The sequence below is a fragment of the Phaenicophaeus curvirostris genome, unplaced genomic scaffold, assembly GCF_032191515.1.
Source record: "Phaenicophaeus curvirostris isolate KB17595 unplaced genomic scaffold, BPBGC_Pcur_1.0 scaffold_68, whole genome shotgun sequence".
NCBI lineage: Eukaryota > Metazoa > Chordata > Aves > Cuculiformes > Cuculidae > Phaenicophaeus > Phaenicophaeus curvirostris.
Genome location: NW_027206690.1, coordinates 896447 through 919171, shown reverse-complemented (window position 1 = coordinate 919171; position 22725 = coordinate 896447). Strand labels below are relative to the sequence as shown.

Genomic DNA, 22725 nt, shown 5'->3' with positions numbered 1-22725 from the left:
TCCATCCCCATCATCCCCATCCCCATCATCCCCATCAACTCCATCATCTCCATCCCCATCATCCCCATCTCCATCTCCATCCCATCCTTATCCCCATAATCTCCACCCTTATCCCCATCATCTCCATCCCCATAATCCCCATCCTCATCCATCTCCATCATCCCCATCATCTCCATCCCCATCCCCATCATCCCCATCCCCATCATCCCCATCATCCCCATCCCCATCACCCCCATCACCCCCATCCCCATCCATCCCCATCCATCTCCATCCCCATCCATCCCCATCCATCTCCATCCCCATCATCCCCATCATCCCCATCCCCATCTCCATCCCCATCATCTCCATCTCCATTATCTCCATCCCCATCTCCATTATCTCCATCTCCATTATCTCCATCCCCATCCCCATCTCCCCATCATCTCCATCCCAATCATCTCCATCATCTCCATCATCTCCATCATCTCCATCCATCTCCATCCATCTCCATCCATCTCCATCATCTCCATCATCTCCATCCCCATCATCTCCACCCCACCCCAGCCCGCCCTCACGCGTAGGAGTGCAGGAGAAGGACGGCCAGGCTGCGGATCCCCCGTTCCCGCAGACGCTGAAGCTCTTCCCGCAGCTTCTCCAGCTGCAGCGGGCGCTGCACGCGCAAGGTGCTTCCCATGGATCCTGCGGGATCAGGTCCCGGATCACCGGGAGGAGCCCAGGTGGACTTCCCGCGTGTCCCGGCCACCCCCGGTGTCCACGATTCCCACCTTGGACGGTGGGGAAGGCGTCGGCGCCCGGCAGGAGGCAGTCGGGCTGGTGCGGGATGAGGCGCTCGTCCACCTCGATCACCTCCTCGTAGAGCGGTGGAGGCATCGACACCGTCTGCGGACACCGGGACGGCACCCGGAGGACACCCGGACAACGGGAAAACACCAGGAGAACATCGGGAGAACACCAGGAGAACACGGTGAGAACACCAGGAGAACATCATCACCAGGATGGAGGAGATGGGATAGAGGGAGAACATCAGGAGAACATCACCAGGAGAACAGGAGAACACCAGGATAGAGGAGATGGGATAGAGGGAGAACACCAGGAGAACATCAGGAGAACACCAGGATAGAGGAGATGGGATAGAGGGAGAACACCAGGAGAACATCAGGAGAACACCAGGATAGAGGAGATGGGATAGAGGGAGAACATCAGGAGAACATCAGGAGAACACCAGGATAGAGGAGGTGGGATAGGGGGAGAACATCAGGAGAACATCAGGAGAACACCAGGATAGAGGAGGTGGGATAGAGGGAGAACACCAGGAGAACATCAGGAGAACACCAGGATAGAGGAGGTGGGATAGAGGGAGAACACCAGGGGAACATCAGGAGAACACCAGGATAGAGGAGATGGGATAGGGGGAGAACATCAGGAGAACATCAGGAGAACACTAGGATAGAGAAGATGGCATAGAGGGAGAACACCAGGGGAACATCAGGAGAACACCAGGATAGAGAAGATGGGATAGGGGGAGAACACCAGGAGAACACCAGGATAGAAGAGGTGGGATAGGGGGAGAACACCAGGAGAACATCAGGAGAACCACGGGATATGGGAGAACACTTGGAGAACCCCGGGATAAAGGCGCAATGGGGATAAAGGGCCAAAGGGATAGAGGGAGAACGGGGAGAGAGGGATAACGGGATAGGGGGTAACAGGGATAACAGTTAAAAGGGATAAAGGGACAATGGGATAAAGGGATAACAGGGATAAAGGGACAATGGGACAAGGGGACAAGGGGATAAAGAGATAAAAGGAGTAAAAGGATAAAGGGGATACAGGGATACAAGGACAAGGGGATAAAGGGATAACAGGGATAAAGGGACAATGGGACAAGGGGATAGAGAGATAAAAGGAGTAAAAGGATAAAGGGGATACAGGGAACAGGGACAAGGGGATAAAGGGATAAAGGGGATAGAGGGATAAAGGGATAAAGAGATAAAAGGGGTAAAAGGATAAAGGGATACAGGGATACAAGGACAAGGGGAGAAGGGGATAACAGGGATAAAGGGATAACAGGGATAAAGGGACAATGGGACAAGGGGATAGAGAGATAAAAGGGGGAAAAGGATAAAGGGATACAGGGGATACAGGGATACAGGGATACAAGGACAAGGGGACAAGGGGATAAAGGGATAACAGGGATAAAGGGATAAAAGGACAATAGGACAAAGGGACAAGGGGATAAAGGGATAACAGGGATAAAGGGATACAGGGATACAAGGATAAGGGGATCAGGGATACAAAGATACAGGGATAAAGGATATGGGATACGAGATACAGGGACAAGGGGATAAAGGGTTAAAAGGGATAAAGGGATATGAGAACACAGGATACAAAAATACGGGATATAGGGATAAAGAGCACGGGATACAGGAATAAGGGGTACAGGGATACAGGGATGGGGATAGGAGGATACGGGATACAGGGATACGGGACAAACGATACGGGATCCAGGGATAGAGGGTTATGAGACACAGGATCCAGGGAAGTGGGATACAGGAACACGGGGATAGAGGGATAAAGGATACGGGATACAGGGATTTGGGATAGAGGGACCCAGGGATGGGGGATACAGGGATATGGGGATACAGGAATACAAGGATTTAGGATACAGGGATGTGGGATACAGGGATAGAGGAATAAGGGATACAGGGATATGAGGATTTAGGATACAGGGATGTGGGATACAGGGATAGAGGGATACAGGGATAGAGGGATATGAGGATTTAGGATACAGGGATGTGGGATACAGGGATAGAGGGATAAGGGATAAAGGATAAGGGATACAGGGATATGAGGATTTAGGATACAGGGATGTGGGATACAGGGATAGAGGGATAAGGGATACAGGGATATGAGGATTTAGGATACAGGGATGTGGGATACAGGGATAGAGGGATAAGGGATACAGGGATATGAGGATTTAGGATACAGGGATGTGGGATACAGGGATAGAGGGATACAGGGATAGAGGGATATGAGGATTTAGGATACAGGGATGTGGGATACGGGGATAGAGGGATACAGGGATATGAGGATTTAGGATACAGGGATGTGGGATACAGGGATAGAGGGATACAGGGATACAGGGATATGAGGATTTAGGATACAGGGATGTGGGATACAGGGATAGAGGGATAAGGGATACAGGGATATGAGGATTTAGGATACAGGGATGTGGGATACAGGGATAGAAGGATAAAGGATACAGGGATATGAGGATTTAGGATACAGGGATGTGGGATACAGGGATAGAGGGATAAGGGATACAGGGATATGAGGATTTAGGATACAAGGATGTGGGATACAGGGATAGAGGGATAAGGGATAGAGGGATATGAGGATTTAGGATACAGGGATGTGGGATACAGGGATAGAGGCATAGAGGGATACAGGGATATGAGGATTTAGGATACAGGGATGTGGGATACAGGGATAGAGGGATAAGGGATACAGGGATATGAGGATTTAGGATACAGGGATGTGGGATACAGGGATAGAGGAATACAGGGATAGAGGGATGTGAGGATTTAGGATACAGGGATGTGGGATACAGGGATAGAGGGATAAGGGATACAGGGATATGAGGATTTAGGATACAGGGATGTGGGATACAGGGATAGAGGGATAAGGGATACAGGGATATGGGGACACAGGATCCGGGGACAGAGGGACACGGGATCCGGGGATTTGGTATCCAGGATAATGGCTTCAGGGACACGAGGACATGGGGACAAAGGACACGGGGCCAGGGGACACGGGGCCCCTTGAGCCGTGACGGAGCAGCCGCTGGCTCCGAGCCGGACGCGGTGGCCGGTGGCCACGGCCTCGTGGAATCACGGGACACGGCACGGGGTGAGCCAAGGGCACCGCGTCGGGAACACCGGGACACGGGGACACCACGGGGACAGCTCCATCCCAGCGCCTTGGGACACTGGGAGGTCGCACCTCCATCCCTGTCCCTGTGGGTCACTGGGAGGTGGCACCTCCATCCCAGCTCCTGGGGGTCACTGGGAGGTGGCACCTCCATCCCAGCTCCTTGGGACACTGGGAGGTGGCACCTCCATCCCAGTCCCCGTGGGTCACTGGGAGGTGGCACCTCCATCCCTGGGGGTCACTGGGAGGTGGCACCTCCATCCCAGTCCCTGGGGGTCACTGGGAGGTGGCACCTCCATCCCAGCTCCTGGGGGTCACTGGGAGGTGGCACCTCCATCCCTGTGGGTCACTGGGAGGTGGCACCTCCATCCCAGCTCCTTGGGTCACTGGGAGGTGGCACCTCCATCCCTGGGGGTCACTGGGAGGTGGCACCTCCATCCCAGTCCCTGTGGGTCACTGGGAGGTGGCACCTCCATCCCCGTGGGTCACTGGGAGGTGGCACCTCCATCCCAGCTCCTCTGGGTCACTGGGAGGTGGCACCTCCATCCCAGCTCCTGTGGGTCACTGGGAGGTGGCACCTCCATCCCTGTGGGTCACTGGGAGGTGGCACCTCCATCCTAGTCCCATGGGTCACTGGGAGGTGGCACCTCCATCCCTGTGGGTCACTGGGAGGTGGCACCTCCATCCCAGTCCCTGTGGGTCACTGGGAGGTGGCACCTCCAGTCCCTGTGGGTCACTGGGAGGTGGCACCTCCATCCCTGGGGGTCACTGGGAGGTGGCACCTCCATCCCAGTCCCCGTGGGTCACTAGAACATGGTCATGGGGAGGTGCCACCTCCACCTTGGATGACGTTGGCCATGGGGACGTGCCCGATGTGGGTCCCCGAGGTCCATCCCCGGCTCACCAGGTCGAAGATGTGGGGCCGGGCCTGGGTTCCGATGTGCAGGAGGTCCCGGAAGCCGCGGGTGACCACCAGGGCCAGAGGTTCTCCTCGGCGCTGCAGCAGCGCGTTGGTGGCCACCGTGGTGCCCATGCGGATCCACTCGATGCCCGCCGCGTCCAGGGGGGCGTCCCGGGGCAGGGACACCCCCGTCTCCTGCAACGGCCACCGTCAGCCCCACGGATCCACCATGGACCCTCAACCCCATAGATCCACCATGGAACCTTAGCTCCATCATGGACCTTCAGCCCCATAGATCCACCATGGACCCTCAGCTCCACCATGGACCTTCAGCCCCGTAGACCCACCATGGACCCTCAGCTCCACCATGGACCTTCAGCCCCATAGATCCACCATGGACCCTCAGCTCCACCATGGACCTTCAGCCCCACCATGGACCTTCAGCCCCATAGATCCACCATGGACCCTCAGCTCCACCATGGACCTTCAGCCCCATAGATCCACCATGGACCCTCAGCTCCACCATGGACCTTCAGCCCCATAGACCCACCATGGACCCTCAGCTCCACCATGGACCTTCAGCCCCATAGACCCACCATGGACCCTCAGCTCCACCATGGACCTTCAGCCCCATAGATCCACCAGGGACCCTCTGCTCCACCATGGACCTTCAGCCCCATAGATCCACCATGGACCCTTAGCTCCACCATGGACCCTCAGCCCCATAGACCCACCATGGACCCTTAGCTCCACCATGGACCCTCAGCCCCACAGATCCAACAGGGACCCTCAGCTCCACCATGGACCTTCAGCCCCATAGACCCACCATGGACCCTCAGCTCCACCATGGACCTTCAGCCCCATAGACCCACCATGGACCCTCAGCTCCACCATGGACCTTCAGCCCCATAGATCCACCAGGGACCCTCTGCTCCACCATGGACCTTCAGCCCCATAGATCCACCATGGACCCTTAGCTCCACCATGGACCTTCAGCCCCATAGACCCACCATGGACCCTTAGCTCCACCATGGACCCTCAGCCCCACAGATCCAACAGGGACCCTCAGCTCCACCATGGACCTTCAGCCCCATAGACCCACCATGGACCCTCAGCTCCACCATGGACCTTCAGCCCCATAGACCCACCATGGACCCTCAGCTCCACCATGGACCTTCAGCCCCATAGATCCACCAGGGACCCTCTGCTCCACCATGGACCTTCAGCCCCATAGATCCACCATGGACCCTTAGCTCCACCATGGACCTTCAGCCCCATAGACCCACCATGGACCCTTAGCTCCACCATGGACCCTCAGCCCCACAGATCCAACAGGGACCCTCAGCTCCACCATGGACCTTCAGCCCTATAGATCCACCAGGGACCCTCAGCTCCACCATGGACCCTCAGCCCCATAGACCCACCAGGGACCCTCAGCTCCACCATGGACCCTCAGCCCCATAGACCCACCAGGGACCCTCAGCTCCATCATGGACCTTCAGCCCCATAGACCCACCAGGGACCCTCAGCTCCATCTTGGACCTTCAGCCCCATAGACCCACCAGGGACCCTCCCAGGGGGTCCGGGGGGGTGTCTCAAAAGGGTCCTGGGAGCGAATCCAAGGGGGGTGTCCCGGGGGGAACACGAGGGGTCCCTTTAGGGGGTCCTGGGGGGGTCTGGAAGGGGTCCAAGAGGGGTCCTGGGGGGGAGAGGTCCCTGGGGGGGTCCTGGGGGGGTTCTCAAAGGGGTCCAAGAGGGGTCCTGGGGGGGAGAGGTCCCTGGGGGGGTCCTGGGGGGGTTCTCAAAGGGGTCCAAGAGGGGTCCTGGGGGGTCTCAAAGGGTCCCAAGAGGGGTCATGGGGGGGTCATGGGGGGGGAGAGGTCCCGGGGGGTCCTGGGGGGGTCATGGGGGGGTCTCAAAGGGGTCCCAAGAGGGGGGGTCCCATAGGGGAATCCTGGGGGGGGGGTCGAAAGGGTCCCAAGAGGGGAGAGGGGGTCCTATATGGGAATCCTGGGGGGTCATGGGGGGGTCTCAAAGGGTCCCAAGAGGGGTCCTGGGGGGGTCCTGGGGGGGTCTCAAAAGGGTCCCAAGAGGGGGGGTCCCATATGGGAATCCTGGGGGGGGGCGGGTCTCAAAGGGTCCCAAGAGGGGGGGGGGGGTCCCATATGGGAATCCTGGGGGGGGGGTCGAAAGGGTCCCAAGAGGGGAGGGGGGGTCCCATATGGGAATCCTGGGGGGTCATGGGGGGTCTCAATGGGTCCCAAGAGGGGGGGGTCCCATAGGGGAATCCTGGGGGGGGGGGGTGTCGAAAGGGTCCCAAGAGGGGAGGAGGGGGTCCCATATGGGAATCCCGGGGGGGTTGGGGGGGGGGGGTCCCGGGTTAGGGTGTCCCGGGGGGGGTCCTGGGAGCGAATCCAAGGCGGGGGTGTCCCGGGGAGGGACACGAGGGGTCCCTTTAGGGGGTCATGGGGGGGTCTCAAAGGGTCCCAAGAGGGGTCCTGGGGGGGTCTCAAAGGGTCCCAAGAGGGGTCCTGGGGGGGTCCTGGGGGGGTCTCAAAGGGTCCCAAGAGGGGTCATGGGGGGGGTCATGGGGGGGGAGAGGTTCCAGGGGGTCATGGGGGGTCTCAAAGGGGTCCAAGAGGGGGGGTCCCATATGGGAATCCTGGGGGGGGGGGGGGGGTCTCAAAGGGTCCCAAGAGGGGAGGGGGGGGTCCCCATATGGGAATCCTGGGGGGGTCATGGGGGGTCTCAAAGGGTCCCAAGGGGGGGGGGGGTCCCATATGGGAATCCTGGGGTGGGGGGGGGTCTCAAAGGGTCCCAAGAGGGGAGGGGGGGTCCCATATGGGAATCCTGGGGGGGGGTGGGGGTCTCGAAAGGGTCCCAAGAGGGGGTGTCCCATATGGGAATCCTGAGGGGGGGGTCGAAAGGGTCCCAAGAGGGTCCCAAGAGGGGAGGGGGGGGTCCCATATGGGAATCCTGGGGGGTCATGGGGGGTCTCAAAGGGTCCCAAGAGGGGGTGTCCCATAGGGGAATCCTGGGGGGGGGTCGAAAGGGTCCCAAGAGGGGAGGGGGGGGTCCCATATGGGAATCCCGGGGGGTGGGGGGGGGTCCCGGGTTAGGGTGTCCCGGGGGGGGTCCTGGGAGCGAATCCAAGGCGGGGTGTCCCGGGGAGGGACACGAGGGGTCCCTTTAGGGGGTCCTGGGGGGGTCTCAAAGGGTCCAAGAGGGGTCCTGGGGGGTCCTGGGGGGGGAGAGGTCCCGGGGGGGGTCATGGGGGGGTCTCAAAGGGGTCCAAGAGGGGTCCTGGGGGGATCATGGGGGGGAGAGGTCCCGGGGGGGGTCATGGGGTGGTCTCAAAGGGGTCCAAGAGGGGTCCTGGGGGGGTCTTGGGGGGTCTCAAAGGGTCCCAAGAGGGGTCATGGGGGGGTCCTGGGGGGGTCTCAAAGGATCCCAAGAGGGGGTCCTATATGGGAATCCCGGGGGGGGGGTTCGAAAGGGTCCCAAGAGGGGAGGGGGGGGGTCCCATATGGGAATCCCGGGGGGGGGGTTCGAAAGGGTCCCAAGAGGGGAGGGGGGGGTCCCATATGGGAATCCTGGGGGGTCATGGGGGGTCTCAAAGGGTCCCAAGGGGGGGGTCCCATAGGGGAATCCTGGGGGGGGGGTCGAAAGGGTCCCAAGAGGGGAGGGGGGGGGTCCCATATGGGAATGCCGGGGGGTGGGGGGGGGTCCCGGGTTAGGGTGTCCCGGGGGGGTCCTGGGAGCGAATCCAAGTGGGGGGTCCCGGGGGGACACGAGGGGTCCCTTTAGGGGGTCCTGGGGGGGTCTCAAAGGGTCCAAGAGGGGTCCTGGGGGGGTCCTGGGGGGGGAGAGGTCCCGGGGGGGGTCATGGGGGGGTCTCAAAGGGGTCCAAGAGGGGTCCTGGGGGGGAGAGGTCCCTGGGGGGGTCCTGGGGGGGTCTCAAAGGGTCCCAAGAGGGGTCCTAGGGGTTCCTGCAGAGGGAGAGGTCCCTGGGGGGGCGTCCTGGGGGGGCCTCAGAGGGTCCAAGAGGGGTCCTGGGGGGGGGGAGAGGTCCCCGAGGGGGTCCTGGGGGGGTCTCAAAGGGGTCCAAGAGGGGTCCTGGGGGGGTCTTGGGGGGTCTCAAAGGGTCCCAAGAGGGGGGGTCCCATATGGGAATCCTGGGGGGGGGGTCGAAAGGGTCCCAAGAGGGGAGGGGGGGGTCCCATATGGGAATCCTGGGGGGTCATGGGGGGTCTCAAGGGGTCCCAAGAGGGGGGGGTCCCATATGGGAATCCTGGGGGGGTGGTCGAAAGGGTCCCAAGAGGGGAGGGGGGGGGTCCCATATGGGAATCCCGGGGGGTGGGGGGCTCCCGGGTTAGGGTGTCCCGGGGGGGTCCTGGGAGCGAATCCAAGGGGGGGGTCCCGGGGAGGGACACGAGGGGTCCCTTTAGGGGGTCCTGGGGGGGTCTCAAAGGGTCCAAGAGGGGTCCTGGGGGGGAGAGGTCCCTGGGGGAGTCATGGGGGGGGTCTCAAAGGGTCCCAAGAGGGGTCCTGGGGGGGTCCTGGGGGGGGAGAGGTCCCCGAGGGGGGGGTCTCAAAGGGTCCCAAGAGGGGTCCTGGGGGGGTCCCGGGGGGGTCATAGGGCGGTCATGGGGGGGTCTCAAAGGGTCCCAAGAGGGGGGGTCCCATATGGGAATCCCGGGGGGGAGTGGGGGGGGGTCCCGGGTTAGGGTGTCCCGGGGGGGGTCCTGGAAGCGAATCCAAGGGGGGGTGTCCCGGGGAGGGACACGAGGGGTCCCTTTAGGGGGTCCTGGGGGGGTCTCAAAGGGTCCCAAGAGGGGGGGGTCCCATATGGGAATCCCGGGGGGGGGGTCTCAAAGGGTCCCAAGAGGGGAGGGGGGGTCCCATATGGGAATCCTGGGGGGTCATGGGGGGTTTCAAAGGGTCCCAAGAGGGGGGTCCCATATGGGAATCCTGGGGTGGGGGGGTCGAAAGGGTCCCAAGAGGGGAGGGGGGGGTCCAATAGGGGAATCCTGGGGGGTCATGGGGTGTCTCAAGGGGTCCCAAGAGGGTGTCTCAAGGGGTCCCAAGAGGGGGGGTCCCATATGGGAATCCCGGGGGGGGGGGTCGAAAGGGTCCCAAGAGGGGGGGTCCCTGGTGGGGGGGGGGGGGTGTCCTTTTGGGGGGGGGTCCCCCCGGGGCCGTACCTCCTGCAGGACCCTGCGGATGCCCTCGGTGGGGGCGTCCCGGTAGGCGGGGTCCTCGGAGAGCAGCTTGAGGACTCGGACGCGGCCCCCGGGGCAGCGGGCGAAGACGTCGGTGAAGGTCCCGCCGCGGTCGATGGCGAATTGGAAACCCCCCCGGGACCCCCCCCTGTCCCGTTCCTCCTTCTCCTCCTCCTCCGAGTCCTCCGAGACCCCCGGCTCCTGCCTCCCCCCCCCCCGCCGCCATCGCCGGGACCCGCGGAGCCTCCGAGAGCGGCGGAGAAGAAGGGGGCGGGGCCTACGGGGAGGGGGGCGGGGCCTCCAGGGGAGGGGGCGGGGCCTGCGGGCAGCCGGAGCCAATGGGAGCGATGCTAGAGGGGGTGGAGGAGGAGGGGGCGTGGCCTAGAGGGAAGGGGCGTGGCCTAGAGGGAAGGGGCGTGGCCTAGAGGCAGCTGGAGCCCCAGAGCCATAGGGACCCATAGAGAGACCCAATAGAGAGACCCCAGACCCATAGACAGACCCAATAGAGAGACCCCAGACCCATAGAGAGACCCCATAGAGAGACCCCAGACCCATAGGGACCCACAGAGAGACCCAATAGAGAGACCCCAGACCCAGACAGACCCATAGAGAGACCCTGTAGAGAGACCCCAGACCCATAGAGAGACCCCAGACCCATAGGGACCCATAGAGAGACCCCATAGAGAGACCCCAGACCCATAGGGACCCATAGAGAGACCCCAGACCCATAGGGACCCATAGAGTGACCCCAGACCCATAGGGACCCATAGAGAGACCCCATAGAGAGACCCCAGACCCATAGGGACCCATAGAGAGACCCCAGACCCATAGGGACCCATAGAGAGACCCCATAGAGAGACCCCAGACCCACAGGGACCCATAGAGTGACCCCAGACCCATAGGGACCCATAGAGAGACCCCATAGAGAGACCCCAGACCCATAGGGACCCATAGAGAGACCCCAGACCCATAGGGACCCATAGAGAGACCCCATAGAGAGACCCCAGACCCATAGGGACCCATAGAGAGACCCCATAGAGAGACCCCAGACCCATAGAGAGACCCCAGACCCATAGGGACCCATAGAGAGACCCCAGACCCATAGGGACCCACAGAGAGACCCCAGACCTATAGGGACCCATAGAGAGACCCCAGACCCATAGGGACCCACAGAGAGACCCCATAGAGAGACCTCAGACCCACAGGGACCCATAGAGAGACCCCAGACCCATAGGGACCCACAGAGAGACCCCAGACCCATAGAGAGACCCCAGACCCATAGGGACCCATAGAGAGACCCCAGACCCATAGGGACCCACAGAGAGACCCCAGACCCATAGGGACCCATAGAGTGACCCCAGACCCATAGGGACCCATAGAGAGACCCCAGACCCATAGGGACCCACAGAGAGACCCCAGACCCATAGAGAGACCCCAGACCCTTAGGGACCCACAGAGAGACCCCAGACCCATAGGAACCCACAGAGGGGGCGTGGCCTAGAGGGAGGGGGCGTGGCCTGAGGGGAGGGGCGTGGCCTAGGGGCAGCCAGAGCCAATGGGAGCGCTGCTCCGGGGGGTGGAGGAGGAGGGGGCGTGGCCTCAGGGCAAAGCCAAATAAGGAAGGGGCGTGGCCTCGGGCCAAAGCACGATATGGAGGGGTCGGGGAGGGGGCGTGGCCTCGCAGTGAGGAGCGGGCCCACCCCCCGTAGACCCCTCCCCCCGTGCGGTGCGTGCTGGGGGTCTCGGTGCCGCAGGTCGTGGTCCCCGCGCGGGGACTACAGCTCCCGGCATGCCCCGCGGCGGGAGGAGCCGCGCTGATCTATGGCGACGCCGGCGCGGGGCATGCCGGGAGATGTAGTCCCGACGCCGGCATTAGGACTGTAGGGCCCCGGTTCCCGGCGCGTCCCGCGCGGGGACTACAGCTCCCGGCATGCCTCGCGCGCGGACTCCATAGAGGAGTACAGCTACCCCCGCGCGCGGCATGCCGGGAGCTGTAGTCCCCGCGCGGTATACGCCGGCAGCCTACACTGAGGGGGCGCCATTTTCCGCGCGGTGCATGCTGGGAGCCGCCATTACCCTCGTGAGGACTACAACTCCCGGCATGCCCCGCGCGCGGACCAAATAGACAAGCACTGTTCCCTCCCGCTGCTCGGGGAAGGCTCCCAGCATGCACCGCGTGGGCTCCCTGAGGGGACGCTGCTCCCGCGCGGGGCACGCTGGGAGCTGGAGTCCCCGCGCCCGCAAGTCTTTAATGGAGCTTCCCAGCATGAACGGCGCGGAGAACTCGCCTCTCGATTAAAGGTCTTCGCGAGGGGCTCTTCTTTATGGGCTCCGCTCGCGGGGCACGCCGGGAGTTGTAGTCCAAACACGGGAAATGGCGCCTCGGAGGGGGTGGCGGCTCCAAGCATGCACCGCGGCTCCCTCAGCGCGGGGCATGCCGGGAGCTGTAGTCCCCGCGCGGTGCACGCCGGATGCCCTCGCTGAGGGGGCGCCATTTTCCGCGAGGTGCATGCTGGGAGCCGCCATTACCCGCGTTCACACTACAGCTCCCGGCATGCACCGCGCGCGGGCCCCATAGAGAAGCGCGGCTACCCTCGCGCGGGGCATGCCGGGAGCTGTAGTCCCGGCGCGGTGGATGCTGGGAAGCTGGGCCAGAGAGCCGTGATAAGACGTAGCGAATACAGCTCCCGGCAGCCCCCGCGCGAAGACCTTTAATCGAGAGGCGAGTTCTCCGCGCCGTTCATGCTGGAAATCTCCACTAAAGACTTGCGGGCGTGGGGACTCCAGCTCCCAGCGTCCCTATCTCCTGGGTCCCCACGCGGTACATGCTGGGAGCCTTCCCCGAGCAGCCGTAAAGGAACTACATACCCCGGCATGCCTCGCGCGCGGACCCCGTAGAGGAGCGCGGCTACCCCCGCGCGGGGCATGCCGGGAGCTGTAGTCCCCGCGCGGGGCACGCCCGGAGCCCGCGCTGAGGGGGCGCCATTTTCCGCGCGGTGCATGCTGGGAGCCGCCAGTACCCGCGTTCGCACTACAACTGCCGGCATGCCCCGCGCGCGGGCCCAATACATACGCGTGCTTACCCCGCGCGGGGCATGCCGGGATCTGTAGTCACGGCGCGGCGCACGCCGGAAGCCGCCATTACCCCGCGCTCGGACTACAACTCCCGGCGTGCCCCGCGCGCGGTTCCCCATAGACACGCGTGTTTCCCCCCGCGCGGGGCACGCCGGGAGCTGTAGTTCCCCCCTTCCTGAGGGCTCCGCACCGGCATGGCGGCCCCGGAGCTCCTGTCGGACGAAGGGTTCCGCGCCGACGGCCGCCGCCCCGGGGAGCTCCGCAAGGTCCGGGCCCGCATGGGGATCTTCTCGCAGGCCGACGGCTCCGCCTACATCGAGCAGGGCAACACCAAGGCCCTGGCGGTCGTCTACGGGCCCCACGAGGTCAGGGAAAGCCCCGAGAGCCCCTTCCCAGTTAATCCCAGTTCATCCCAGTTCAGACCAGTTCACCCAGTCCCTCCCCCCCCATTCCCAGCCCATCCCAGTCCCTCCCCCCCCATTCCCAGCCCATCCCAGTCCCTCCCCCCCCATTCCCAGCACATCCCAGTCCCTCCCCCCCCATTCCCAGCACATCCCAGTCCCTCCCCCCCCATTCCCAGCACATCCCAGTCCCCCCCCCCCATTCCCAGTCCATCCCAGTCCATCCCAGTGTCCCCACAGCTGCGGGGCTCCCGCTGGAAGGCCCCTCCGGAGCGGGCGCTGGTCAATTCCCGCTTCGGCCTCGCTCCGTTCAGCTCCGGCGAGCGGCGCCGTCGGCCGCACGGGGATCGAGCCTGCGGAGAGCTCGGGAGCCGCCTCCAGGAGACCTTCGAGGCCACCATCCTCACCCACCTCTTCCCCAGGTCCCAGATCGACATCTACGTCCAGGTGAGGGGGAGCCGGGATCCGGTGGCGGATCTGGAGCTCGAGGTGGGAGCTGGGATCCGGTGGAGGATCCGGTGGAGGATCCGGAGCTCGAGGGGGGAGCTGGGATCGGGTGGAGGATCCGGTTTTGGAGCCTGGAGCTTGAGGTGGGAGTTGGGATCGGGTGGAGGATCCGGTTTTGGAGCCTGGAGCTTGAGGTGGGAGCTGGGATCGGGTGGAGGATCCGGAGCTTGAGGGGGGACCTGGGATCGGGTGGAGGATCCCACCTGGGAGGACCCCAGATCCCACCCCCGGAGATGCCGAATTCTGCGTCAGATGGATCCTGGAGCACCTCAACCGCAAGATCTTCCCCTTCCCTTCCAACCCAAACCACCTCACGGCTCCACGATTCCCACTTCCCATCAACCAAACTCCCTAGATCCCCATCCTGGAGGCTCTGAAGGCCACGTTGGATGGATCTTGGAGCTCCTGATCCAAGTGGGAAGGGTCCTGGATGGTCTTGGAGCTCTCTACCATCTCATAGCTCCATAATTTTCATTCCCATCAACCAAAATCCCTCGATCCCATTCCTGGAGGCTTTGAAGGCCACGTTGGATGGACCTTGGAGCTTCTCATCCAAGTGGGAAGGGTCCTGGATGGTCTTGGAGCTCTCTACCACCTCATAGCTCCATAATTCTCATTCCCATCAACCAAAATCCCTAGATCCCAATCCTGGAGGTGCTGAAGGCCACGTCGGATGGATCTTGGAGCTCCTGATCCAAGTGGGAAGGGTCCTGGATGGAACTGGATGATCTTTGAGGTCCCTTCCAACCCAAACCACCTCACGGCTCCACGATTCCCACTTCCCATCAACCAAACTCCCTAAATCCCAATCCTGGAGGCTTTGAAGGCCACGTCGGATGGAGCTTGGAGCTCCTGATCCAAGTGGGAAGGGTCCTGGATGATCTTTGAGTTCCCTTCCAAGCCAAACCACCTCATAGCTCCACGATTCCCACTTCCCATCAACCAGAACCCCCAGATCCCAATCCTGGAGGCTTTGAAGGCCACGTGGGATGGAGCTTGGAGCTCCTGATCCAAGTGGGAAGGGTCCTGGATGGTCTTGGAGCTCTCTACCACCTCATAGCTCCAAAATTCTCATTCCCATCAACCCAAATCCCTAGATCCCAATCCTGGAGGCTTTGAAGGCCACGTCGGATGGACCTTGGAGCTCCTCATCCAAGCGGGAAGGGTCCTGGATGGTCTTGGAGCTCTCTACCACCTCATAGCTCCATAATTCTCATTCCCATCAACCAAAATCCCTTGATCCCCATCCTGGAGGCTCTGAAGGCCACATCGGATGGAGCTTGGAGCTCCTCATCCAAGTGGGAAGGGTCCTGGATGGTCTTGGAGCTCTCTACCACCTCATAGCTCCATGATTCCCATTTCCCATCAACCAGAACCCCCAGATCCCAATCCTGGAGGCTTTGAAGGCCACGTCGGATGGAGCTTGGAGCTCCTGATCCAAGTGGGAAGGGTCCTGGATGGAACTGGATGATCTTTGAGGTCCCTTCCAACCCAAACCACCTCACGGCTCCACGATTCCCACTTCCCATCAACCAAACTCCCTAAATCCCAATCCTGGAGGCTTTGAAGGCCACGTCGGATGGAGCTTGGAGCTTCTCATCCAAGTGGGAAGGGTCCTGGATGGTCTTGGAGCTCTCTACCACCTCATAGCTCCAAAATTCTCATTCCCATCAACCAAAATCCCTAGATCCCAATCCTGGAGGTGCTGAAGGCCACGTGGGATGGATCTTGGAGCTCCTGATCCAAGTGGGAAGGGTCCTGGATGATCTTTGAGTTCCCTTCCAAGCCAAACTACCTCATAGCTCCACGATTCCCACTTCCCATCAACCAGAACCCCCAGATCCCAATCCTGGAGGCTTTGAAGGCCACGTTGGGTGGATCTTGGAGCTCCTGATCCAAGTGGGAAGGGTCCTGGATGGACTTGGAGCTCTCTACCACCTCATAGCTCCATAATTCTCATTCCCATCAACCAAAATCCCTCGATCCCAATCCTGGAGCCTTTGAAGGCCACGTTGGATGGATCCTGGAGAACCTCAACCCCAAGATCTTCCCCTTCCAGCCCATCCCGCTCTTCCGAGACCTCCCTAACGAGCCTCGTTCGTTAATCAACCTCCACCCCTTTCCGTCTTCCTCCAGGTGCTCCAATCGGACGGCGGCAATTACTGCGCGGCCGTCAACGCCGCCTCGTTAGCCGTGCTGGACGCCGGCATCCCCGTCCGGGACCTGGTGGTGGCCGGCTCGGCCGGTTTGGCCTCGGATGAAGCGGAGACGCCTCCTTTAGCCGATCTCAGCGGTTCCGAAGAAGCTTCCGGAGCTCCGCAGGTGACGGTGGCTCTGCTGCCGGCCACGGGGACCTTGGCCTCGGTGACCTCGAGCTCGCGGCTCCACCGGGAGAGGCTGGAAGCGGCGTTGGAAGCGGCCAGCGAGGCCGGAAGGGGCCTCCACGCGGTCCTGGAGAGGGTGGTGAGGGAGAGGTTGAGGGAGGGGGGCGGGGAGTGACACCTGGCGCAGGTGAGCGCACCTGGAAGGCACCTGGATAAAGGTGGAGGCGGTGGAGATGGAGAACGTGGTGGAAATCATGGTGGAGAGAACATCTGGATGAGGGTTGGGATGGTGGAGAGGACACCTGGATGGGGATGGGGATGGTGGAGAGGACACCTGGATGGGGATGGTGGAGAGGACACCTGGATGGGGATGGGGATGGAGAGGGGGGTGGAGAGCACACCTGGATGGGGGTTGGGATGGTGGAGAGGACACCTGGATGGGGATGGGGGTGGAGAGGGGGGTGGAGAGCACACCTGGATGAGGGTTGGGATGGTGGAGAGGACACCTGGATGGGGATGGGGATGGTGGAGAGGACACCTGGATGGGGATGGGGATGGAGAGGGGGGTGGAGAGCACATCTGGATGGGGATGGGGATGGTGGAGAGCACACCTGGATGGGGATCAGGATGGAGAGGGGGGTGGAGAGCACACCTGGATGAGGATGGGGATGGTGGAGAGGACACCTGGATGGGGATGGGGATGGTGGAGAGGACACCTGGATGGGGATGGGGATGGAGAGAGGGGTGGAGAGCACACCTGGATGAGGGTTGGGGTGGTAGAGAGGACACCTGGATGGGGATGGGGGTGGAGAGGGGGGTGGAGAGGACACCTGGATGAGGGTTGGGATGGTGGAGAGGACATCTGGATGGAGAGGGGGGTGGAGAGGGGGGTGGAGACGACACCTGGATGGGGATGGGGATGGCGGAGAGGACACCTGGATGGGGATTAGGATGGAGAGGGGGGTGGAGAGCACACCTGGATGAGGGTTGGGATGGTGGAGAGGACACCTGGATGGGGATGGGGATGGAGAGGGGGGTGGAGAGCACACCTGGATGAGGGTTGGGATGGTGGAGAAGACACCTGGATGGGGATGGGGGTGGAGAGGGGGATGGAGAGCACGCCTGGATGGGGGTTGGGATGGTGGAGAAGACATCTGGATGGGGATGGGGATGGAGAGGGGGGTGGAGAGCACACCTGGATGGGGATGGTGGAGAGGACACCTGGATGGAGATGGGGATGGTGGAGAGGACACCTGGATGGAGATGGGGATGGAGAGGGGGGTGGAGAGCACACCTGGATGGGGATGGGGATGGTGGAGAGGACACCTGGATGGGGATGGGGGTGGAGAGGGGGGGTGGAGAGCACACCTGGATGGGGGTTGGGATGGTGGAGAGGACACCTGGATGGGGAGGGGGATGGAGAGGGGGGTGGAGAGCACACCTGGATGGGGGTTGGGATGGTGGAGAAGACACCTGGATGGGGATGGGGATGGAGAGGGGGGTGGAGAGGACACCTGGATGGGGCTGGGGATGGAGAGGGGGGTGGAGAGCACACCTGGATGGGGGTTGGGATGGTGGAGAGGACACCTGGATGGGGCTGGGGATGGTGGAGAGGACACCTGGATGGGGATGGGGATGGTGGAGAGGACACCTGGATGGGGATGGGGATGGAGAGGGGGGTGGAGAGGACACCTGGATGGGGATGGGGATGGTGGAGAGGACACCTGGATGGAGATGGAGATGGAGAGGGGGGTGGAGAGCACACCTGGATGAGGATGGGATGGTGGAGAGCACACCTGGATGGGGATGGGGGTGGAGAGGGGGGTGGAGAGCACACCTGGATGGGGGTTGGGATGGTGGAGAGGACACCTGGATGGGGATGGGGATGGAGAGGGGGGTGGAGAGGACACCTGGATGAGGGTTGGGGTGGTGGAGAGGACACCTGGATGGGGATGGGGATGGAGAGGACACCTGGATGGAGATGGGGATGGTGGAGAGGACACCTGGATGGGGAGGGGGATGGAGAGGGGGGTGGAGAGGACACCTGGATGGGGCTGGGGATGGAGAGGGGGGTGGAGAGCACACCTGGATGGGGGTTGGGATGGTGGAGAGGGGGGTGGAGAGCACACCTGGATGGGGGTTGGGATGGTGGAGAGCACACCTGGATGGGGATGGGGATGGTGGAGAGGACACCTGGATGGGGATGGGGATGGAGAGGGGGGTGGAGAGCACATCTGGATGAGGGTTGGGATGGTGGAGAGGACACCTGGATGGGGATGGGGATGGAGAGGGGGGTGGAGAGCACACCTGGATGAGGATCGAGAGCCAGCGCCGATCGATGTTTCTGGGCTCGGCCTCTCGGCCTGGCCCCGCCCCTCCTCGCGCTCGGGCAGCGATTGAGCGGCCTGGAGGGAGCCTGAGGTTTGGAGAGGGGGCTGGAACTGGGGAAACTGGGAGGGACTGGGGGGGACTGGAGGGACTGGGGGGGGCTGGGGGGGGACTGGGAGGGGTGAGGGGAGTGGGAGGGACTGGGGGGACTGGGGGGGACTGGGAGGAATGGGGGAGAATGGGAGTAATTGGGGAATGGGGCGAACTGGGAGGGACTGGGGGAACTGGAGGAACTGGGAGGGACTGGGGTGACTGGGAGGGACTGGGGGGAACTGGAGGGACTGGGGGGACTGGGAGGGACTGGAGGGACTGGGGGGACTGGGGGGACTGGGAGGGACTGGGGGGACTGGGAGGGACTGGGGGGACTGGGGGGAACTGGAGGGACTGGGGGGACTGGGGGAACTGGGAGGGACTGGGGGGACTGGGGGGACTGGGGGATGGATGGGGGGACTGGGAGGGACTGGGGGGACTGGGAGGAACTGGGAGGGACTGGGAGGAATGGGGGGGACTGGGGGAACTGGGGGGACTGGGGGAACTGGGGGAGGGACGGTGGGAGCTGCGGGAGTGGGAGGGGAAAGAGGGAACTGGGGGGAACTGGTGGGTACTGGGAGGCACTGGTGGGGAACTGGGGGGACTGGGGGGGTCTGAGGGGTCTGGGGGGACTGGGGGAACTGGGGGAGGGACGGTGGGAGCTGCGGGAATGGGAGGGGAAAGGGGGAACTGGGGGGAACTGGTGGGTACTGGGAGGCACTGGGAGGCACTGGTGGGAACTGGGGGGGCCGTGGGTGCCCCCCCCCCCCCCCCCAGCGCTGCCCCTCCCCCCCCAGCGATGGGGCTGCTCTCGGACCCCCAGTGCCGGCGAGCGCTCGCCCGCCTCATCCTGCGCCTCAACACCCCCCTCTGGTCAGTGGGGGGGCGGGGGGGGGATTTGGGGGTGCTAGGGGGGGGTCCAGGAGGTGGGTTTGGGGTGCCAGGGGGTGATTTTGGGGTGCTAGGGGGTGATTTTGGGGTGTAGGGTGGGTGCTAGGAGGTGATTTTGGGGTGCTTGGGGGGGTTTTGGGGTGCCAGGAGGTGGTTTTAGGGTGCAAGGGGTGGATTTTGGGGTGCGGGGTGGGTGCTGGGGGGGATTTTGGGGTGCTTTTGGGGTGCAGGAGGTGGATTTTGGGGTGTGAGGTGGGTGCTTGGGGAGGCTTTGGGGTGCTAGGAGGTGGTTTTGGGGTGCAGGGGGTGGATTTTGGGGGGCAGGGGGTGGATTTTGGGGTGTGGGGTGGGTGCTAGGAGGTGCTTTTGGGGTGCTTGGGGGGGTTTTGGGGTGCCAGGGGGTGGTTTTAGGGTGCAAGGGGTGGATTTTGGGGTGCAGGGTGGGTGCCGGGGGGGATTTTGGGGTGCAGGGGGTGGATTTTGGGGTGTGGGGTGGGTGCTTGGGGTGGTTATGGGGTGCTAGGAGGTGGTTTTGAGGTGCAGGAGGTGGATTTTGGGCGGCAGGGAGGGTGTTTGGGGTGATTTTAGGGTGCAGGGGGTGGATTTTGGGGTGCCAGAGGGTGATTTTGGGGGGGCAGGGGGTGATTTTGGGGTGCAGGGGTGTGCCTAGGGGTGATTTTGGGGTGCCAGGGGGTGATTTTGGGGTGCTGGGGGTGGATTTTGGGGTGCTGGGTGGGTGCAGGGGGGGATTTTGGGGTGCTAGGAGGTGATTTTGGGGTGCAGGGGGTGGATTTTGGGGTGTGGGATGGGTGCAGGGGGTGATTTTGGGGTGCTAGGAGGTGATTTTGGGGTGCAGGGGGTGGATTTTGGGGTGTGGGGTGGGTGCTTGGGGTGATTTTGGGGTGCCTGGGGGTGATTTTGAGGTGCAGGAGGTGGATTTTGGGGTGCAGGGAGGGTGCTTGGGGTGATTTTGGGGTGCTGTGGTTGGATTTTGGGGTGCCTGGGGGTGATTTTGGGGTGCCAGGGGTTGGATTTTGGGGTGCTAGGAGGTGATTTTGGGGTGCCAGGGGGTGATTTTGGGGTGCAGGGGTTGGATTTTGGGGTGCTAGGAGATGATTTTGGGGTGCAGGGGGTGGATTTTGAGGCACAGGGTGTGGATTTTGGGGTGCCGGGGGTGATTTTAGGGTACAGGGGTTGGATTTTGGGGTACAGGGGGTGGATTTTGGGGTACAGAGGGTGGATTTGAGGACTCTAGGGTTGGACTTTGAGCTCCGGGGGTTGGACTTCAGGGCGCTGGGGTTGGATTTTGGGGCGCAGGGGCTGGATTTGGGGGTGCCGGGGTTGGATTTTGGGGCGCAGGGGCTGGATTTTGGGGTGCCAGGGTTGAATTTTGGGGCGCCAGGGCTGGATTTTGGGGCGCAAGCTATTTATTTTCCAACCCTAACCTTGAATTTGAGCTCCAGGGGTCGGACTTGGAGCTCCGGGGGTCGCGTTTTGGGGCACGGGGCTCGCGCTTTGAGCTTTGGGGCTTGGATTTTGGGGTGCAGGGGCTGGATTTTGGGGTGCAGGGGTTGGATTTGGGGGTGCAAGGTGTAGATTTTACAACTCTAGCATTGAATTTGAGCTCTGGGAGTTGGATTTTGAGTTCCAGGGGTTGCACTTTGAGCTCCAGGGGTTGGATTTTGGGGTGCAGGGGGTGGATTTTGGGGTGCTGGGGTTGATTTTGGGGCACCGGGGTTGGATTTTGGGGTGCTGGGGTTGGATTTTGGGGTGCAGGGTGTTGATTTTACCACCCTAGGGTTGCACTTTGAGCTCCAGGGGTTGGATTTTGGGGTGCAGGGGGGGTGCTTGGGGTGATTTTGGGGTACAGGGGTTGGATTTTGGGATGCAGGGGGTGATTTTGGGGTGCCAGGGGGTGATTTTAGGGTACAGGGGTTGGATTTTGGGGTGCCAGGGAGTGATTTTGGGGCGCAGGGGGTGGATTTTGGGGCACTGGTGTTGGATTTTGGGGCACAAGGGGTGGATTTTGGGGTGCCAGGAGGTGGGTTTGGGGTGCAGGGGTTGGATTTTGGGGTGCTAGGAGGTGATTTTGGGGTACAGGGGGTGGATTTTGGGGTATAGGGTGTTGATTTTACCACCCTAGGGTTGGACTTGGAGCTCCGGGGGTCGCGTTTTGGGGCACGGGGCTCGCGCTTTGAGCTTTGGGGCTTGGATTTTTGGGGGTGCTCATTGCAATTTTTGGGGTTCCCCCCAGCATCTTGAGTGGTGCCAGGGGGTGATTTTGGAGTGCTAGGAGGTGATTTTGGGGTGCAGGGGGTGGATTTTGGGGTGCAGGGAGGGTGCTTGGGGTGATTTTGGGGTGCTGTGGTTGGATTTTGGGGTGCCTGGGGGTGATTTTGGGGTGCCAGGGGTTGGATTTTGGGGTGCTAGGAGGTGATTTTGGGGTGCCAGGGGGTGATTTTGGGGTGCAGGGGTTGGATTTTGGGGTGCTAGGAGGTGATTTTGGGGTACAGGGGGTGGATTTTGAGGCACAGGGTGTGGATTTTGGGGTGCCAGGGGGTGATTTTAGGGTACAGGGGTTGGATTTTGGGGTACAGGGGGTGGATTTTGGGGTGCAGAGGGTGGATTTGAGGACTCTAGGGTTTGAATTTGAGCTCCGGGGGTTGGACTTCGGGGCGCAGGGGTTGGATTTTGGGGCGCAGGGGCTGGATTTGGGGGTGCCGGGGTTGGATTTTGGGGCGCAGGGGCTGGATTTTGGGGTGCCAGGGTTGGATTTTGGGGTGCAAGCTATTTATTTTCCAACCCTAACCTTGAATTTGAGCTCCAGGGGTCGGACTTGGAGCTCCGGGGGTCGCGTTTTGGGGCACGGGGCTCGCGCTTTGAGCTTTGGGGCTTGGATTTTGGGGTGTAGGGGCTGGATTTTGGGGTGTAGGGGCTGGATTTTGGGGTGCTGGGGTTGGATTTTGGGGTGCAGGGGTTGGATTTGGGGGTGCAAGGTGTAGATTTTCCAACCCTAGTGTTGAATTTGAGCTCTGGGAGTTGGATTTTGAGTTCCA

At 62.0% G+C, this 22725-nt stretch overlaps 3 protein-coding genes across 4 annotated transcripts in view; 2 read left to right on the top strand and 1 right to left on the bottom strand.

Annotated features, from left to right (window-relative positions):
• Positions 1–12321, bottom strand: part of OPLAH (5-oxoprolinase, ATP-hydrolysing) — a 41984-nt gene extending 29663 nt beyond the window's left edge. Inside the window, exons 1-5 of the mRNA XM_069881743.1 lie at positions 12080–12321; positions 10036–10330; positions 4835–5026; positions 765–879; positions 555–678 (exon numbers count right to left, since the gene is read on the bottom strand). Coding sequence (XP_069737844.1) covers positions 555–678; positions 765–879; positions 4835–5026; positions 10036–10330; positions 12080–12321 — 968 coding nt within the window. The remainder of the gene's footprint in view (positions 1–554; positions 679–764; positions 880–4834; positions 5027–10035; positions 10331–12079) is intronic.
• Positions 12322–13281: 960 nt separating this feature from the next.
• On the top strand, positions 13282–16561 carry EXOSC4 (exosome component 4). Its single transcript, XM_069881732.1, has 3 exons — positions 13282–13493; positions 13770–13976; positions 16173–16561. Exons 1-3 carry the CDS (start codon positions 13323–13325, stop codon positions 16533–16535), a joined length of 741 nt encoding a protein of 246 aa, XP_069737833.1. The 5' UTR covers positions 13282–13322; the 3' UTR covers positions 16536–16561.
• Positions 16562–18653: 2092 nt separating this feature from the next.
• GPAA1 (glycosylphosphatidylinositol anchor attachment 1) overlaps positions 18654–22725 on the top strand; it is a 30799-nt gene continuing 26727 nt past the window's right edge. Inside the window, exons 1-2 of one of the 2 annotated variants that reach the window (XM_069881730.1) lie at positions 18654–18781; positions 19576–19651. In XM_069881730.1, the coding sequence (XP_069737831.1) occupies positions 19578–19651 (74 nt within the window). In that variant the 5' untranslated portion in view covers positions 18654–18781; positions 19576–19577. Of the gene's footprint in view, positions 18782–19533; positions 19652–22725 lie in introns of those variants that run through there. The other variant, XM_069881731.1, reaches the window with a different exon arrangement.

Bases quoted from the DNA above. Each gene is read 5' to 3' on its own strand.
- EXOSC4 (XM_069881732.1), top strand. From the start codon at position 13,323: ATGGCGGCCCCGGAGCTCCTGTCGGACGAAGGGTTCCGCGCCGACGGC. The intron at 13,494-13,769 runs GTCAGGGAAAGC...GTGTCCCCACAG, and splicing joins TCGTCTACGGGCCCCACGAG to CTGCGGGGCTCCCGCTGGAA. The intron at 13,977-16,172 runs GTGAGGGGGAGC...GTCTTCCTCCAG, and splicing joins AGATCGACATCTACGTCCAG to GTGCTCCAATCGGACGGCGG.